Source organism: Lepidochelys olivacea (assembly GCF_965140295.1).
Source record: "Lepidochelys olivacea isolate rLepOli2 genome assembly, chromosome: 6".
In the NCBI taxonomy this organism is placed as follows: Eukaryota; Metazoa; Chordata; order Testudines; family Cheloniidae; genus Lepidochelys; species Lepidochelys olivacea.
Window position 1 is genome coordinate 80726707 of NC_140416.1, and position 17776 is coordinate 80744482.

A 17776-nucleotide genomic window follows, 5' to 3' on the forward strand; every position below is an offset into this window, starting at 1 on the left:
CTCCACATTTGGATCCTGCCCGGTTGAGCCTGCTTGCCCTACACCTGGTGCAGAGGGGCAGGGCCCCAGGGTGTTTCTGGGGCAGGCAGAGGCCTTGTGCTATGTAAGGGTCAGGTGCAGCCTCACCGCTGAGTCCATGTCCCGGAGGTTGGGGGGCTGCAGGGTGATCTCCTACCTTCAGCAAGCCAGTGACCTGTGTTCCCCACTGCCGTGTTGGAGCCTCTGAATTTATTTATTGACAAATAAAACTTGCAGAATTTTAAAATATTGTGAGCAGAATTTTTATTTTTTTGATGCAGAGTTTTAATTTTTTTTGCTCAGAATGCCCTCGGGAGTAGACTTCTAACTAAGACAAGCTTTGTACATCTTAGTCAAAGGCTGGCTTTCTGTGTCTCAGTTGTTGCCTTTGGATCATGAAAATATGGTTACAGTGCCTGGAGTGACACTCAAAGGATGGAGACCTCTAAATGATTAAGTCCACTCTAATGCCTAGACACAAGTTGGCAGAAAAAAATATTATAATGGACTGAGAATTTCAAAAATGACTATGAGGGCACATTTAAATTCCTTTCTGTGTTTATTCCATAACCAATTAGAGTGGTAGCCTATATTCATGCCAGTCTTGTACTATGTTGTAAGAAAAAGGAAAGGCACTATTCAGAAGTCTTTAATCATTTCTCCAGCCATTTATTGACCTGCTCTCTAAAGGCCATATACAGTCCTTGATCTGCATGCAAAATTCCTATTGACAAAATTGGGATGGCCATGGGCAGATGGAGGATAATTTATAAACCTTCCATTTTAAATATGTTGATTACAAAGAAGATATAAACATTTAAAAATAATGTGAAAATCTTTATTTAAAACAGTTCTTTAAACGTGGAGTTTGAATAATATCCTCTCCTCCCTCAGCTATCTAACCTAAACTTTTTCTGTAAAGTCTGTATATTTAACACTCAAACAATTGATGTCCCTATGGTATAAACAGGATAGATAATGAATATAAGTGGGATAGAAAATTAATCCTACTTGTGAGAAGAGAGACAGTCATAATTCACTTAGGCTTCTCAGCTCTTACGTTATGAGGTCTTCAGCTAACTCATGGGATCCATTCCACATCCCACAGATGCTCATTATGAATTCTTTTTATGTGCAACATGTGGGGACTAACCAGTTTCATATCTCCTGGTATTAGCTGCAGCCCAAAGAATTCTGTATTAAAATAGAATGCAAACACAGATGCTATTTAATACAAAGGATTTGAATGCAGTCTCTGTTTTAACATAAAGTTGATGTGTCTTAATTTGGTTTCAAGCAAAAATAGTAAGTAAAAGTCAAGATGAAGAGGATATTTGACCTAAGGGTCAATTTAAGATTCATAGAGGCAGAGCTGCATTGGGTGAAAGGAGATATACTGCCAGGACAACAGTAGCTTTGCCTGTGGAAGCCAGTCGCACAATGCCTTCTAGGGTGGTGGGCCAGGCTGGAAAAGTACAGCAAGCACATCTCACAGTGCAACTGTAATACTGTGACTTAAGTTCGTCTATAGGGCGTCCTAGGGTTGAAGGTGAGCTGCCAACCCCAGTTGCTGTGCCTTGACTGCTATTTTAACCCAAGTTAGCTAACCTGAGTTGAGAACCCACTTTTTTCCAGTGGAGACATACCATGAGTGGTGCCATCAGGGTTAACAGCTCTATCCTCAGGGAGCACAGACAGGCAGAGTATGAAAGCTGCTTGTGTACCCCACACTAGCCCCATGTGTGTGCTTCATCCCCCTGGCTAGAGGGGAACAGGCTGTTACTGCTAACATGAGAGCTACTCCTTCAGGTCTGCCTTATGGATCTGAGGGGCCTGGGCTCCAAGTCCCCAGAGGAGAAGGAGGGTGATGGGTGGACAAGACACCTGTACAGGAAAGCTGTAGGGAGGAAAGGCTTTTCCTCCTCTCTTCCCTTAATACTCCTGACTGAAGGTGTTTAACGCACTGCCGTTTACACGGAACCCTGGCAAACTAACTCCAGCTTGCTTAGACTGAGTAACTTTAGTGTGGTGAGGGGACAGCATGTGGGCCAAGCACCCACAGTTACTGTCTCGGTGTCAGGGTGAGGCTGGGTGAGTAGATTTGCTGCAGGGGCGTCAGGCTTTTCTGGGTGATTTTTGCAAGGCTTCTGGGTTCCTCCATAGCAGGACAAGGGCTTTCCCAAATGCCTGTCCCTGTTAAGAAAGGAAGGGCTCTGTTGCGGGCTTGTGGCTCGCCCCTTTCCTTCCCCCGCACCCCCTCCTGACGGTCTTGGCGGCTTCGCAGGCTGCTGCTCCCTCCTCGCCTGGCTCAAAGGGTTAAGCAGCTGAAGCGCCGCGCCAGCCCCGCGCTTTGGCCGGCGATTGGCTGCGAGGCGAGCGGCCCAGGCCGGCAGTTAACGCGCGGGGAGTCAATCGGCAGCGCAAGTTGTTGTTCCCTCATTGACTCCCGGCGCCGCCGAGAAGGGTGGGAATGGCACGGGGCGGGGGGGCTGCTCTGCGCGTTCCAACACCTCGCACCGCCCCGCCGGCGGCTACTGCGCCCTGAGAAGGATCACCTCGCACCGCACCGCCTGGCTCGGGGGGCATACACATGCACAGCAGCCTTGAAACCCAAGCCAACCCGGTTCGGGGTCGAGAATCACTTTGCAGCGAAGAAGAGGGGCAAGGCAAATCCACCCTCCTAGGTCAGGGAGGGGCGGGGAAATAGCGCCCACTCTTACCCATGTTGCACAAAGGAGCTGTAAATCTGCAGACGCTTTTCCCTCTCGGATATTAAGCAGTTTGCATTAAAGAGCCACCGAAGACGAGCCACCTTCCTCAATATTGTTATTGTTTGCTCCTGCTGCTCTGTGATATAAATTTGCAAAGGGTTCTTGCACACCTCTCAGCTGTATAATTGATATGTTGAAGCAGCAATGGGGATCGGTGCTTGCTCACACACACAACCACACACCTTACAAGTTTGAGTAGCAATAACATTGCTGCACACTAGGAGGGGAGGAGAGTCAGTTTCCTATAATAGGGAACAAACTCTGCCATAGCACAAAAGCGGCGCATTTCCTCACTTGTGAAAACCGTCCCTTCATAGAAGGGGGGGGGGGAGTAAGTTACCAAGAGCAAGAACTTGGGCAGCAACAATCCCCCACTCTCACTTCTTTCTTTACGACTCTGGGAGCTGGGATATTTCCTCCCCCTCCTCCCTCGCGCTGTTGGCTCTAGCCCAGGCTGTGGTCAGCAGCGCTTATTATTACTTCATTGAGACAGAGAAATCCTCCAAGACTTGCATTTTGGGAGGAGGGGTGGGGGAGAGGGAGGAGGGGGAAAAAAGGCAACATTTGCTGCTCATCATTTTCACTGCACCGCTAAAGTAATTGCGCTTCCCTCTCCTCTCTCTGTCCCTACTCAGCCTGGATATTCTGGTATAACCTCAGCTTCGGTGGTATTATTAGCTACACCTTCCTTTGGCAGTGCTGACCCCCCCCCTCCAAATCCTCACACGTTATATGTTTGCAAATCGGTAAAATATCTCCCCCCTCCCTTTACCCCCCATCCTTCCCTTCCCTCCCCCAACTCCTCTCAATCTCAGCCCAGCAGCTCAGATCAAAGCGCCTTCCCTCACTCACAGTGGCCGCCGCTCACTAATGGGATTGCAGCGTGCCTGGCTCTGCTGCTGCAGCCGCCGGAGGGAGAGGAGCTGCTGTACCTCTTCGCCGAGACTCGCTGGGTGCTGAGCCGCGGGGATGATCAGGATCTTCCCGGATTTCAGCGTGCAGGTGACTGCGGCGGCGGCCGGTGGGGCGGCCGGGGGAGTGCCGGCCGGGCCAGGCATGGGGAGAGCCAGCACCGCAGCCAACGGCAACCCGCAAAACGTTCAGGGCATCACTTCCTACCAACAACGGTGAGTGCAAGTCAGAAAAGGGGATGTGTGTGAGGCTCCCTCACTTGCTTTTCTTTGTGCTTTTGTGTTTCTTTCCCTCCCTCCCCCCCGCTGTTGGTAGGTCTTTGGGTGTAAAAATTCAGGCAGTTTTAAAATGCACCGAGATGTAAACAAAATCTTCTAATGGTATCTTGAATGAGTTGGAAAGCAGCAATGGGGGGTGGCAGTGGGGGGAGTGAGTTCCCGGCATCTTAGCTTGGCTGCTGCAAAGTTTGGGATCCCGTCCGCTCTTCCCTGCTAGAAAGGAATTTCTCAATGTCAATGCCTTGTGCAAATCCCACTGTGTGGCAGCCTGGGGGATAATTGATCACGGTGTGTTGATTGATAATTTGTTTTCGACAGAGAAAGAGACAATTTTCACTTGGAGTTGCACGCTTGCAGGGCCACATTGTAGTGTTATGTCACCTGTTAGTACAGGGAAATATAGCATGAAACCCTAAGTGTACGCAGCACTGTGGAGTATTCATCTTAACTGCATTCTAATGCAAATACACGCGATTCGCAGGCAGCGCCTTTAGGAAGAGCCCTACAAAGTTGGGTTTAGGCATTAAGTCATAATGAAGTTTAAAGACCTTCCCCACTCTGCATCCCTTAATAATTCATTGATAAGTGGTCATACTATCATGGTGTTTAATTACATGACATTTCTTCCTCTTGCTAAGAGTACAAAACTGCACTTTCTCTTTGATATTCTTTGCTAGTAGTAAATTAGAACAAAAATCTACTCCCCAGTAATTGACAAAAATAAGTCTAGATTGAAATCTGAACAATTTCGATTTTAAAATACAATAAAAATAGTGTAGTTCCAAACATCCGGGCTTCCAGTTTTGCATTAAATTAAATATTGGGGTAAAAATGGTGTGTAACCCCAAATATCCAACACCTCAAACTAAATATGCATATAGTGAATATTAGTATCGCAGTAAGGTTTTACCTTATATTTAAAACTTCACTGATTTGGAAACTCTTGTTTCGAACCACCAGTATTTAAATTGGTGAGATTCAGATAATCAATCATTGCCTGCTTTGTTGTTCACCAACTTTGAGTTGCCTACCACATGAGGGCAAGTTTTGGAAAACCCATGGGTGTGTTTTCCATTTGATGCCCGATGGTAGAAATTTTCTGGGTGTGACTTTTGAAGGCTTTAGTTCGTGAAAAATTAGTATAAAATTGATACTGCAGTTAGATGATCCCCAAGAACTTTCCTTGATAAGGAATGTTTGAAATGAAATATCAACCTTCTTTTGCTCAAATACACGAACCTATTATATAAAAGAACTGGAACATGACAGATATAAAGAATGGGAAAAAGTTGGGCTAGTATTTTCCTTTCATGGTTTCTGTATTATTTTTGTCACTTATAAAGTATTTAAATTCTAAGGGAAACTGACGGCCACTTTAACTAGGAAGTACAGGCAACTGTCACAATAATTTAGTCTGTGAAGTGGGGAAGTCAAGGGTCAGAAATGTCACATTGACTTTTAAATAAATGAAAGAGACCTCTGGAGGGGTTAAGCTATACAGAAATATATGGACAAGGCAGCTTGTGAAAATTTAGTACTTCAGTTCGATTTTAATAGCTGGATTTTTGTCAGTCAGTAATCAGGAAAAAGTTAGAAGAACAAGTCTTCTCTGATAAACTACCACTACCAGTAAACCAAATATTGTTGGCTAAATATATAGTCAAATACTTACAATAATGAGAATCCAGTCCAGTTTGGATGCTTTACATAATTTCATGTAGAAAAGACAATTTGCATTTTCTCCAAATGTTAGGTAACTATTAGTTTTATAGACTAAAACTATACCTTTCATTTGAATGATGTTTCAACTTGTTATACTGAAATGCTTTACAAATGTACCAAAACATTGACATCACTTTTATGCTCATTGCAAAAATCCAAGATGACACCTCTTAACTTTTCTTTTTCCTGGGGGAGGGGAGGAAAAAGGTTTGCCGGATTGACTGGCATTTTGTGCTTTTTGAACCCTCACATTCCTTGATATAAAGTTGAAAGTCTATTACAGATCCCATTTCTAATGACTGAAATAAAAATAAAAGAAATCCAAGGATCTTATGTTGAAATGTAGGATGTTTACTCTGGATAAATACAATATAGTTAATAGGTGTATGTATTGCAGAATGACAAATACAAAAAGTCCAGTAAGAAATGGGGCCCCCATCCTTGAAATACTTACCCACGTGCTTAACTTTACTATAGCGAGTAGACACGTGTGTAAACGTTTGCAGGATCGGGGCCTAGGTGAGTAGGCTGCTTTGAGAGAGAAGCTGTCTGCAGGGGCTTGCTCCCTGGGCTGCCCTGGCAGCCTGTGTCTGCTTCTGGAAGTCCTCAAACCTAATAGGTAGGTCAGTCTCGCTGGTTTCTACAGGGAGAGATTCTTCTGCTGGTGCATTTACAACGCCCTACAGCCAAACTTTCAGGTGTTTCAATAACTTCTTCACTCGCTTTCTCTTGCACAAGTCATACGTGTAGCCATCCCATTTCCCTTTCCCTTTTTAAGTTATGGAGAAGACGCTCTGTTTAAAGCCCGTTTTTAGGGGTTGATCCTGCGCCCATGGAAAGAATCTGGTTCATTTTAGGAACAGGATCAGGCCCTAAGCAGCTGAACTTGCAGGCAGCAGAAGCCCAGCCACACAGTTATTTTGGCTTTGAAAAGCCATTTACAAAAGAGACATTGTCTTTTAATATCTCTTCAACCCCACTTCTCCTGGTATGTTAAAAGAAATCTGTAAGGTATGCTCTTTTTCTCGCTCCCTTATTTCGTGATCTATTTGGTAATCTCCAGTGAACGTGAAGCATATGCTTTCCAAACCGAGCGAGTCACATTGTGTTAACATGACCAATGTTACATCCTTCAAGAAGAGAACATCTACAGCTGGAACTGTATACTAAGATGCAGGATGTGTACATACTCAAATGGGTGTGCGTACCTATATTCGCAACCCTCTCCCCATTTATCTGCGGTTTCTGTACAGAGGATATGAGCTATACACACGTGCGTACACTTCTGTGTATCTAACGCATATACTCTCTTCCAATACCGTATACATAGTAGATGCACATATGTTGCACACAACATATTGCGCACACACGCACTTCTCCATATGTAATGCACACCCGCTGTATAGAGCATATGTTGTCTCAGGGATTTCCACATACAGTGCACACATGCTCTCCCCTGTGCTATGCACACATGTGCATTCGCAGTTACACACATACCCCCCCCCCCCGTGTCTCTCAGCCCCTCTTTTCTGCTGGATCTGCTGCTTTAGAGCAGGAAAGTGTGCGAAACTGCAACTGAGTGGCGTTGTTGCGCCGGCAGCGGAGGCTCTGTCCCCTGCACAGAGAGTGAGAGCGGAGCTGGGGAAGCAGCTGGAAAATGCCCAGAAATACTTTCACAGCGGTCAAGCCCGGAGCTCCCTGAATCTTCCCTCCCCCGCTCGCCCCAGCCCCGCTCGCCCCATGGCCTGGCACCCAGCTTAATCTGGCCCGTGCTGTGTGCGTGTGTCACACCTGCCGGGCGATGCCAATGGCCGGGCTGCCCGCCGGGGCTGCGCGGCTCTCTCCCCCCGCCGCCGCCGCCAGCCGCCTGTCTCTGCGCTTGGCATGTCTGTGGAGCCGGCGGAGCCCGGGCTCCCTCCGCTCCTCGGCTTGTGGACGGCGGCCGCCGCAGCTGCCGTGCTAGCGAGCAACCTGCACCAGGACTGCGCCGAGGAGCGGGAGCCCGCGATGCTTCGGCCTGAGTACTTTTCCTTAGCCTGTCTGGGTAATCAGGGCCATTGCCGCCGCCGCCGCTAGACACACCACACACGCCAGCCCCGGCACGGGGGAAAAGTAAGGGAGAGAGGAAAAAACAAAACAACAAAAAAAACCCCCCAAACAAAACAAAAACAAACCCCAGGAAGATGGCGCCGACCAAGCCAAGCTTTCAGCAGGATCCTTCCCGGCGAGAACGGTAACACTTTCTCTTTACTGAACCTGCCGCAGCGCCGCGCGGTGCCGCCGCCGCTGCTGCCTTGGGTCTGGGTTGGCTGCCATGCCGGGGGAATGGTGGGAGGAGGCGGACTCTCTGCCGGCAGATACCCGCTCTCCCTGTCAGGTAGCACGGGGAGTTTCTCTCCTATTGCATATTGTCTGCACACACACACACACACACACACACACGCGCGCGCTGCGAGCCTCTCCGCGGCAGCCGCCGCCAGTCTCAGAGCAGTGGCACCTCCCCAGCTCGCGGGAGCCGGTGTTTGGCAGGGCGCGTTGACGAGGGAGGGAGGGAGGGAGGGGTGTAGGTGGTGGTGGTGGGGATCCCCGGGGCGGCCCCTTTCGGGTCTCTAGTCTCCGCGAAGGAGGGGAGGGGGAGGAGGAGGAAGGGGGTGACTGGGGGTTGAGGAGCTTGCACCAGGCCCGGAACGTCTTGCTGAGGGGCCGTCCGTGCTTGTGCAGTTCAAGTGCAGCAGCTAGGCCAAAACTAGGGAAGAGCTGTTTGCTCTTCGCAGCAAGCTGCGCTTTCGGGCAAGTTTGTCCAAAGCGTTACAATGATTGCAGAATAATGTACACTGCCCCCCCTCTCAGCCCCGCCCTTGGCGGTGGAAACACATCAGGCTGTTTGGAACAGTTGATACTTATTGCACTGCGGAGTTGGTTAAAACACGCAACAGAGTTTGCATACAAAATATCTGCAAGAACTGTAAACGGATGTTATTCTTAGACTTCAGAGTGGATGGTACTTCTCCCCTTTGCTTCTAAACCACCAGTCTCGGCCCGTATACTTTTCTTTGGGATTGTGTTTGCTGTTAATTGACTGTTGCTGACATGAATTGGCCGTAGCAGATTTGTTCTAGTAAAATGACTCTTTCTAGAAGTGATCAGTAGGAAGCAGTTGACAAGTTCATGTGATGTGACTCTGTGATTCTTATGAAAGTATTCAAAGATCCATTTCACTAAGATGTGTGTCCAACAGGAGGGCAGCCAAAGTTTTTTTTGTTTGTTTGTTTTTGTGTGCTTTCCTCAGCATTATCTGTGAGTTTGGGATGAGTGGGAGGGTGAGGAAGATGCCTGGTTAGTTGTAAAATGGAAATTAACATGTAAACAGCTTTTAAAAGTGACTGAGTCACATTGTCAGATTTGTATTTTACAGTGCAAGTTGATCTGAGAAATATTTACATAAAATAAGTTGTGGTCCAACAGTTTTTATTTCACACTTTTAATTTAAAACTTGTCTTTTTTAAATGTGATGGTAAACATATCACAGTGTATGTTTTAAAAAATTAAATAGTTGCAGATTTGGTAGAAATATCAGTACTTTTCATGGTGAAGTAATTTACTGAGTATGGCAAAACCTTGGAAAACTCTGTTTTGTATTCTATATATTGTATAATTAAAGTATTTATATAGATGTGATTGATGTCAACCATTAACTGTTGCACTTCGACAATGTAGTCAAAGACATATGGAGCTGAATTTGGATATAGGTGTAATGTTCACCTCTGTTAAAAATCCAGAAATCAAAGGTCTGATTTATGTTTTGGCTTCTCTTTAGCTATACACATTCAACATTTTCTTCCAGTGGTTGCATAGGAATTTTTACTGTCTTAATAGTGTCTTTAGCAACATGCTTTTTTTCTTTTTTCTATAAAGTTCTTCATTTGCAAGGAAAACAACAATGTATAAATATCAATATGTTTTTTTCTAATATACAATTTTGCTATCTTCTTTCTGATCCTGGTACTATATTAGTAATAAATGTATTTGCCAGGACAGCTTCAGTAATCTCTCCAGCAGAAGCATATTTGTGTGCCATTTTGGGAATTTCTCTGAGATAGGAATCTTGAAGATAGAATTAATTTCTAGGGGAAACTTCATAGCCTTTGCATGAGTGCTTTCTTTATCACCTGTCTCCATTTGGCATTCGGAGAAGGTAAATCAAAGTGCGCAATTTGTTATTCTGCTCCACTTGAGAGCTGAACTAAATAACACTTGGTCTGAAATTCTGATTGAAGTTGTAGGAGGATATACTGTATTTAATTTAATGCCCTTTAATAGCATCTTCTTGTTCAGCTCTGATGCTGTCATTTTAAAGGTTGGATCAGAGTAGTTTTACCCTGTAGGGAGTGGGAGGAGTAATCATTTCAGGGGAACAAGTAGCCTAAGCTCCTAGAACGCTAATAGCCACAAATGTGGCCTAGTGTCCAGACAGTTTTGTGCCCTGAGCTTTCGCTTGGTTATCACTGTTTACAATGCTCTGAACACTTTAAGTATAAATATTACATGTGTAAGTGGATTTGTTTTTATATGGGAAATTATATATAATCCTATGTGTTCTTTAGAAAAAGTTTTGGAGAAAATGTAATAGTGCTTCAGTAAATATACACTAACATGCATTTTCTTAAGACGTATTTAATGTTTCACTACATTCTTTCATGTAACTGATTATTTAAGCCTACTTTGTAAATCTCCTCTGAGTTGTATCTTGTAAGTGATTTGAAAAATGGCTTCTGCAATCACTATTTTCTTAGTTCTTAAATAAACTAGTTATCAAAAATTAGACCCATGAGTGTAAACAATCTATATATTAGCGGCAAAGAGTCCTGTGGCACCTTATAGACTAAGAGACGTATTGTTTGTTTGTTCATTTCCAAGTATTTAGATGGAATGTGTTAAAATACTGTAAACAACAGGATAATGGTTTGAAATGTCTTCCAAAAATGATATATGCTACCATTAAGTATTAATACTACTTGAATCATTTTAAAACTTTGTTTTACCTGTTTAGATTGTGAAATAATTATTTTTGAAGTTATGCACTTAAACTTCTTTGATTTTCTTTTAAACTCTGGTAGGCTTCAAATTATACAGTTACAGTACCAGTCTAGGATCTTTCAATTGTGTGGATATATATCCAAAATGATTAAATAGAAGTGAAATGCATATGGTATGCCAGTGCTGATTTGTAAAGCATATTGCAGTATCCCAGTGGTGTTGGTTTAAAGTAAAGAAAAAAAATCATCATTTTTGTATTTCTTTCTAGAGTATAAGCTTAAACACAACAGTGATAAATGATGATATGCATTGTCTAACACTTGCTTTTATATAAATAGCTCCAGAAGATTGCTTAAATGATAATCGAAAATATGAAATAGGGTGGCCTTCATATCACAAGGCCAAGGGTCTACAAATGGAAAAACTGAAATAATGAAAGATTTCCAAGGCAACAGACTGTCAACAAGAACAGTAATGCATGGGCATATCATAGAGCTACCAGAGAGGATATTAGATCTTATAGCTCTAGAGCCAGGAGTTATAATGACCTTTATTAAATAGAGCCCTCCCACATTACAACAATCTTTCTGATTTCTGATTTATGGATTAGCGGTCATACTACTATTCATAATTTGAAATAATATCCCACCATATTTGATTTGCTGCATTTTTCCCCACTGGAATCATGTATTATTTAGGACTTATGTGAAAGTATTGATCAACAAAAGTTATATTAGGTATTTTCAGTAACTAATGGGATTCTGAATAACAAGTTTTTGTCTGCTGCATTGTTTTTTGCATTGGTTTACAGCATAATTTTTTTCTTATTGGAAGTAATAGGCATTTAATTTGTTTTATACCAAACTAATGGTGCTATGTAGAAATACTATTTTTATACTGAATAATTATAGCATTGCTTCTTATGTCCAATAACTTGTCATTCATAATGAAAGTTACTGCATCAAAATTAGCAGTTTACTACAACACTCCGAAGTATGGATATTTTTAAGGGAACATCAGGATACACCATGAACATCAACCTCTACATTCTTCTTCTTAGGCCTTGAATTTCAGAGTGTAATGGATTGGCAGTTTCATATTGCATTTGGTTTGAAACTTGGCATACAAGTTGCTAGCCAGATGTGAAATTCACTGCAAAAAAATATGTAAAACAGTTGTTGAAAAGTGACACAGACAATTTTTATCATTCCAGCCACTTGTTTTACTAATATTCTGGCTAAAAGGTATCTTTATTTTTAAAAATAATTTGTTTCATAAATCTTTTTTGGATAGCGGTTTATTTATGGGGGGGATGTGTGCTGAGATTTTTGAATATCTGAAATTGAGCATGCTGACTAACTGTAGTAATTTTCATAACATTTCGGGTTTGATCCTGCTCCCATTGACTTAGTGGCTGCAGGATTGAGCCCCAGTACAGAATGTAGGTGAATTTCATGTTATATGCATTAAATAAGTGATTTTTGGGGTTCAGTGTAACTGAACTGATCCTGAAAGTGGAACTAATGTGACCAATTCTTACATGTGCAAGTAGGCCCATTGGGGTAATTTCCTGTTAAAGTCAATAGAACTACTGCTTACAGGTGGAAGAGTTACTCATGTGAGGTGAGGTTTCAGAATCTGGCCTATAGTGGCTTCAGAAGTAATTACATTGAAACTTGGCACACAATTTGCTAGCATGGAATTAGTTTTTAAACTAAGATACATTTTTGAATGTATTTAGCCAAGACATTTCTTTCTCAGTGCTGCTTTTTTTAAAACTTGGAAATTAGTCCATTGCTGCCAAAGTGTTTTTGACATTTGGAAGAAATGTTTTGAAATGGCATTAATAAATCTATTTTTCATAATAGATGGTATCTTTCTGTATAATATATACAAGACTACTGCATGTTATCTTTGCCATACGAAGTCCTAATAGTGTCAGTGAGGTGCTTGTACTGTTGGTTTTAACTGAACTTCACATAATAAGAATAATTTGTTATAATATTGCATATGAAGATGCAGCATAGTAGGAATAAAATGTTTGCTGGTGTGTCTTACATGACTAGAGCATTGTTCTGTGACCAGCTTGAGCTGTAGTTTCGCAATACACCAAGTCCCAGTGAAATGAATAGGACTCTTGTGCCATTGATTTCAAAGGACTTTAAGTAATAAAAATATTCATTAATATTGTATAGTGTAGTGGAACATTACGTAGCAAAATATGGTGTGGTAAGAACAGGATTATGTTTGCAACAGTGTCTTTGAAGAGCTATATTCTGTCTTTGGAAGTGTACATTCAAATTATATCTTCATTGAAAATAAAGAAAAACCAAAGGAAAGAAAATACTATAGAAAGCCAAAAGGAAAAATATATTTTTTACATTTAATACTGTAGGCCTGATTTTTTCCCACTGAGGGTAATGGTAAAACTATCATGGCCTTGATTAAGGTAAGGATTGGGCTGTGCATCTGTGTACCATCAACTACAAAAGAACAAGGAAATTCTGAAATAAAAATGGAGTAGTCCTCTGTCAAAAGGGCTTCCAAGAAAATAGCAAGTCTATCTGGTGGGCTTAAATATTGAAACTTATGTAGTTTCTGATCCTGTATTCCTTACACAGGCAAAATTCAAAATCACATTGAAGGACAGGTGATCTCACATAACTTCATATGAGGACAAATTGGTAATAATTAAATGACTCATTAAAAGAATAGGCTCGACCCTTGAGTTGAGAGAGCTCCTTTTCATGGTGGACGTTTTCATTTTCAGTGCTGAATTTTTCTTATTTTTGCATGTTGAAATTACACTCTTAGAGTTTGTGCTGTCTTCTCTCTGCTCTGGGAACGCCTGTTGATGTCACATTACAACCAAGCAACACTTAATAATACTTAGTGTTTTTGTGAAGATTTTCATCTGTAGAGCTCAGAGGGGTTTAAAAGGGGCATATGCATTTTTATGTCCATTTTACAGATGGATAAACGAAGGCATATAAAAATCATGAGAACTGGCAGAGCTCATACAGCAATGCTAGAACTGGGAATAAAATCCAGGGCTCTTGACTCAAACTCTGGTTCCCTATCCCTGAACCACACTGCCTCCTTAGAGAGCTTGGGGCTTTTTACTCCTTATACAGGGAAAATTCTCATTGAGAGAAAGTGCTTTGATGGAACAGCTGATTTTATTTTTTATTATGGAAATCAACATCATATCTGTTAATTTCATTTATAATGCTGGTTCAACACTATGTTAAGCAATTAAAGTGAAAGAGTATTGTTTCATTAAAGTCAGGGATCATAGGTTTACATTGATATATAAAAAAAAATCTGTGTTCAGGATACAGTCTGAATAGTATGCATATACATAATCTACAATTAAATCCCTTGGGTTGGAATTTTCCAAGGAGCTGAAGAGACTTGGGCACCCAACACCCATTCAGTTGCAATGGAGTTGAGTGCCTACACACCTTAGGCTCATTTGAAAATCCCAGTTTGGAAGTTTTGCCTGCCTGAGGAATATGGAATTGGGTTCATTAAATGTTGTTTGGCTATAATGTTTTTAAACTTAATTGTACAGAATAATACTGTTTTTGGGTTGTCATTTTGGATTAAATTAGAAAAGGGCATATTTGGCTTGTGATAATGCTCACACATATTGTACATTTTATATAAACTGGGTGGGGAGTTGCTTTGTTGTCTTGCTTATATATCACCTTGGAGAGATGGAAGCACTTGCTAATTTAAAATTTAGTTCATTTGAGCACTAGATTTAGATGTGCATGATGTCCCCAGAATTGTCCTTTTTAGATTGCAGTCCATTTAGCAAAACAATAATTTGTAAAGTTTTGGAAGGACTGGCTATCTCTGTTTAGGGGAGAATAGAGGCTGAGTACATTACAGTGAGGAAAAAAACCTCTTGTAGGTAGGCAGATTCTGTAGGTCAAGGTTGAGGTCAGGAGAAAGGGCTGAATGACTGAGTCTTTAAAGTGCTGTCTTTGGGATAAAAAAAAAGGACTTGTTGCCATTGCTGTTTATCCGTTAGCCTTCATAACTGCAAAAAGTGTTCATATTTGTCAGAGTATCATTGGATATAGAATTGGTACACTTGCTTCAACACTTGTTCCATTGACAAGATGTTCTGGAAAAAATAAAAAAATAAAAACAGAATGCTGTTTTTATTCGTAGGTAACTAGTAAAAAGTACTGAAGAGAAACAGATGCTTAGGGCAGCCTTATTAATTCATTGTTTTTGAGTCACTACTCCGATTTACTATAAAACTTGTATTTCTTCTGAAAAATAAAAAGTACAGTAATTTTTTCAATGGCTGAATGAGCTAGATAAATGGTACTCAAGTATCAGTGTTTGAAGGATCCAAATATTTTACTAAAGTATCTTAATTAATTGGATGTTCACTTTAATAGTTAGGTTTCCTGTTTAGAGGCAGTGTTCTGTAAGGAGAGCATACATTTGATATGTAAATTATGTATAGTGTTGAAGAGGACCAATTTTATTAAAGTTGTATTTTTACTAAACAACTGTTTCTTGTTAAAAAAACAAAAATAAACTGAATTTGACAGAAAGTACATATCTCAAATGAGACTAATTGTGGAAAAGGTATAACAGTGCTTGGATCTTTTAAACATAAATTTGGTTCCCTTTTTGCAGTGACATTGACTTTGCTCTTAATTTTTTTTTTGTTAACAAAACCTAATTTCCTCTTCTACAGAGTTGTAGTTTGCAAACCCTTATTCCATGCATTCTAGCACCAATTCGCTCAAAGTGTAATTTTATGTTTTTGCACCACTTCTCAAGACTGGGGCTTCAGTGAAAAGGATAGAGTAAACACTAAATCCAAAATAGAAGAGTGACTTGACATACTGATTATATACCTTTTGGGATTCTTTTTATAACATACAGTATTTAGGTTATTTCTACTCTCCCACATCTTTCCAAGAAATCATGGATGGATATTGCCTTTTTACTTGTTTAATTATTTTGTAATATTACTGGAAAAAGTATTTCAATTCCTACTCAGGACTTAACTTTTTGTGTGGAGGTTGTCATATTTTGTGTGGAGGTTGTCATATATATATATTTTCTTCCATGCAAATAGGAAGAAAACAATCTTTATGGGGAAAAGCGGCTAATGATTGGGAAAATATGTTCTCCTTTCCAAGCAAAATGGAGCATTGGACAGTTAGTACTCTTCTATATTTGCTATGATACTTATAATGGGGAAGACTTTTCATTTAATTCTACAGTGATGTATACAGTTATAGTGTACTGTAGGCACATATATCTATTACATACACTATATATGTATAGTTGCTTGAAAGGAAATAATGTTATATGGTTGTCTTCAGCATGCTGTAAATGTCTTATTTTAGATAAAGTTAAATTTAAATGCACTGGGATGGTGACTTTTTTAACTAATGCTGTGAGGGAAAAGTAGGCTCATAATTTTTAGCACATTTTTATTGTTCTGTGTAAATGTAATTTGTTAATCCTGTGAAATTTGTCATAGATAAATTTGCTTGGATTATCTTGTCACCACCGTATCTGCATTCTTTTGTTCATTGCTTATTCATAATTTAACAGTCTGGCAGTGAGCCTTTTTGGGATGCTCACAAAAGATATATGACCTCTACCAGCTGCTCCTATAACCTGCAGAATGCACAGCAAGACATTAGAAATGTGAGGATTCCTCTACTGATTAAAGTGCTCTTCATTTAAACAGTCTGTTCATAAGAATCTCAGGAATCTCTGTGAATAGCAGTTTTGATTTTTCTTTCCTTGCAAAATTAGTTCTAACCGTTTTTTTCCACAGTAAAAAGAAACGTAATATTAAATCCTAATTTGGTGTTTTGTTTTCCAGATGGACTAAAGGAAATTAAATCTTTCATTAGTATTATATATAAATTTACATTTATATGTATTTCCTGTAATTTCACTATATGAAAAAATAGTGCCTTTTTAAATAATTTAAGTATACATCTTCCCACTCAGATTTTTTTGACATATATTATTATCAGGTACTGATTTACAGAAGAGATGGCGATTTAACCCTGCTTTAGCCTAAGCACTTTGCAGACTATACTATGTAAATACTCAATATTATACAGTACACAGAAGACATTACATAGAATGTTACTTGAAGTAACAACATTTTAGTTTTTAATTATTCTCATGTCTTAGTTTAGGATATTTTTTTCCCCAATTTTTATTTTACTTATCTGCACATCAGCTTGTGAGTAATGGCTAGTTTTTACCTCCCCTTTTGTGCTGGCATATGATTATATTTCAAAATAATTCATCACTAATCCATGCAGTATTGGTTCATCTCCATCACTCTGTTTTGTGATTAGACCCTGAGGCCTGTAAGAACAGTCTGCTGCATAGTTTTCTATCCTGATTTTCTTTGACTGCAACCCTTATTTTAAATAGTTCTGTAGTCACTGCACTCCTCTGCCAGTCACTTTATATTCCTCAGAATGTATCGATTTCAAGATATTAATATTTATTTGAGGATATTTTTCAAGGAGTTGTGAAAAATATTTCTGTTTCCCACTGCAGTGGAGTCTTTATACATGGGTTTATAGGTCTCGGTTCAGTTTGTCTGATGGTGTAAAACTGTTGCTTTCAGTTCTTCGTTCCTTGTTGAGAGAGTGATTTTTTGGTTGTACATATTTATATAGTAAGGTGAATCAGGAAGCAGAGTGTCTTCAAATGAAATACCATGTCTGTAAGAAACAGGTCATAGCAGCATAGTAATTAAAGAGATGACATGTTTCACAAAATATTTTAATCAGTACTGGTGTAAAATAAAGCACTTTGAGGAACATATAGGGCCTGACCCTGCTACATTTTACTCAAGTGATCAGTCCTGTTGAAGTCAGTGTTGTGGAGTTGAGCCCCTATGGTATAGTATAATCATAACATACATTGATAAGTTTGAATGTAATATTTCCAGATTATGAAGCAAATCCATCATTTTATTTCACATCAAATACTTCCAATTTTAAGAAAGGTCATCTAAAAGAT

The 17776-nt window shown here is 40.5% G+C and overlaps 1 protein-coding gene across 7 annotated transcripts in view; it reads left to right on the forward strand.

Moving 5' to 3' along the window:
* Positions 1-3385: 3385 nt before the first annotated feature.
* Positions 3386-17776, forward strand: part of NPAS3 (neuronal PAS domain protein 3) — a gene marked incomplete at its 5' end in the record, with an annotated part of 847295 nt that continues 832904 nt past the window's right edge. For 3 of the 7 annotated variants that reach the window (XM_084632757.1, XM_084632758.1, XM_084632759.1), the window contains one exon: positions 6091-7934. In XM_084632757.1, the coding sequence (XP_084488883.1) occupies positions 7885-7934 (50 nt within the window). Of the gene's footprint in view, positions 3917-6090; positions 7935-17776 lie in introns of those variants that run through there. The other 4 variants (XM_084632755.1, XM_084632756.1, XM_084632754.1 and 1 more) reach the window with 3 other exon arrangements.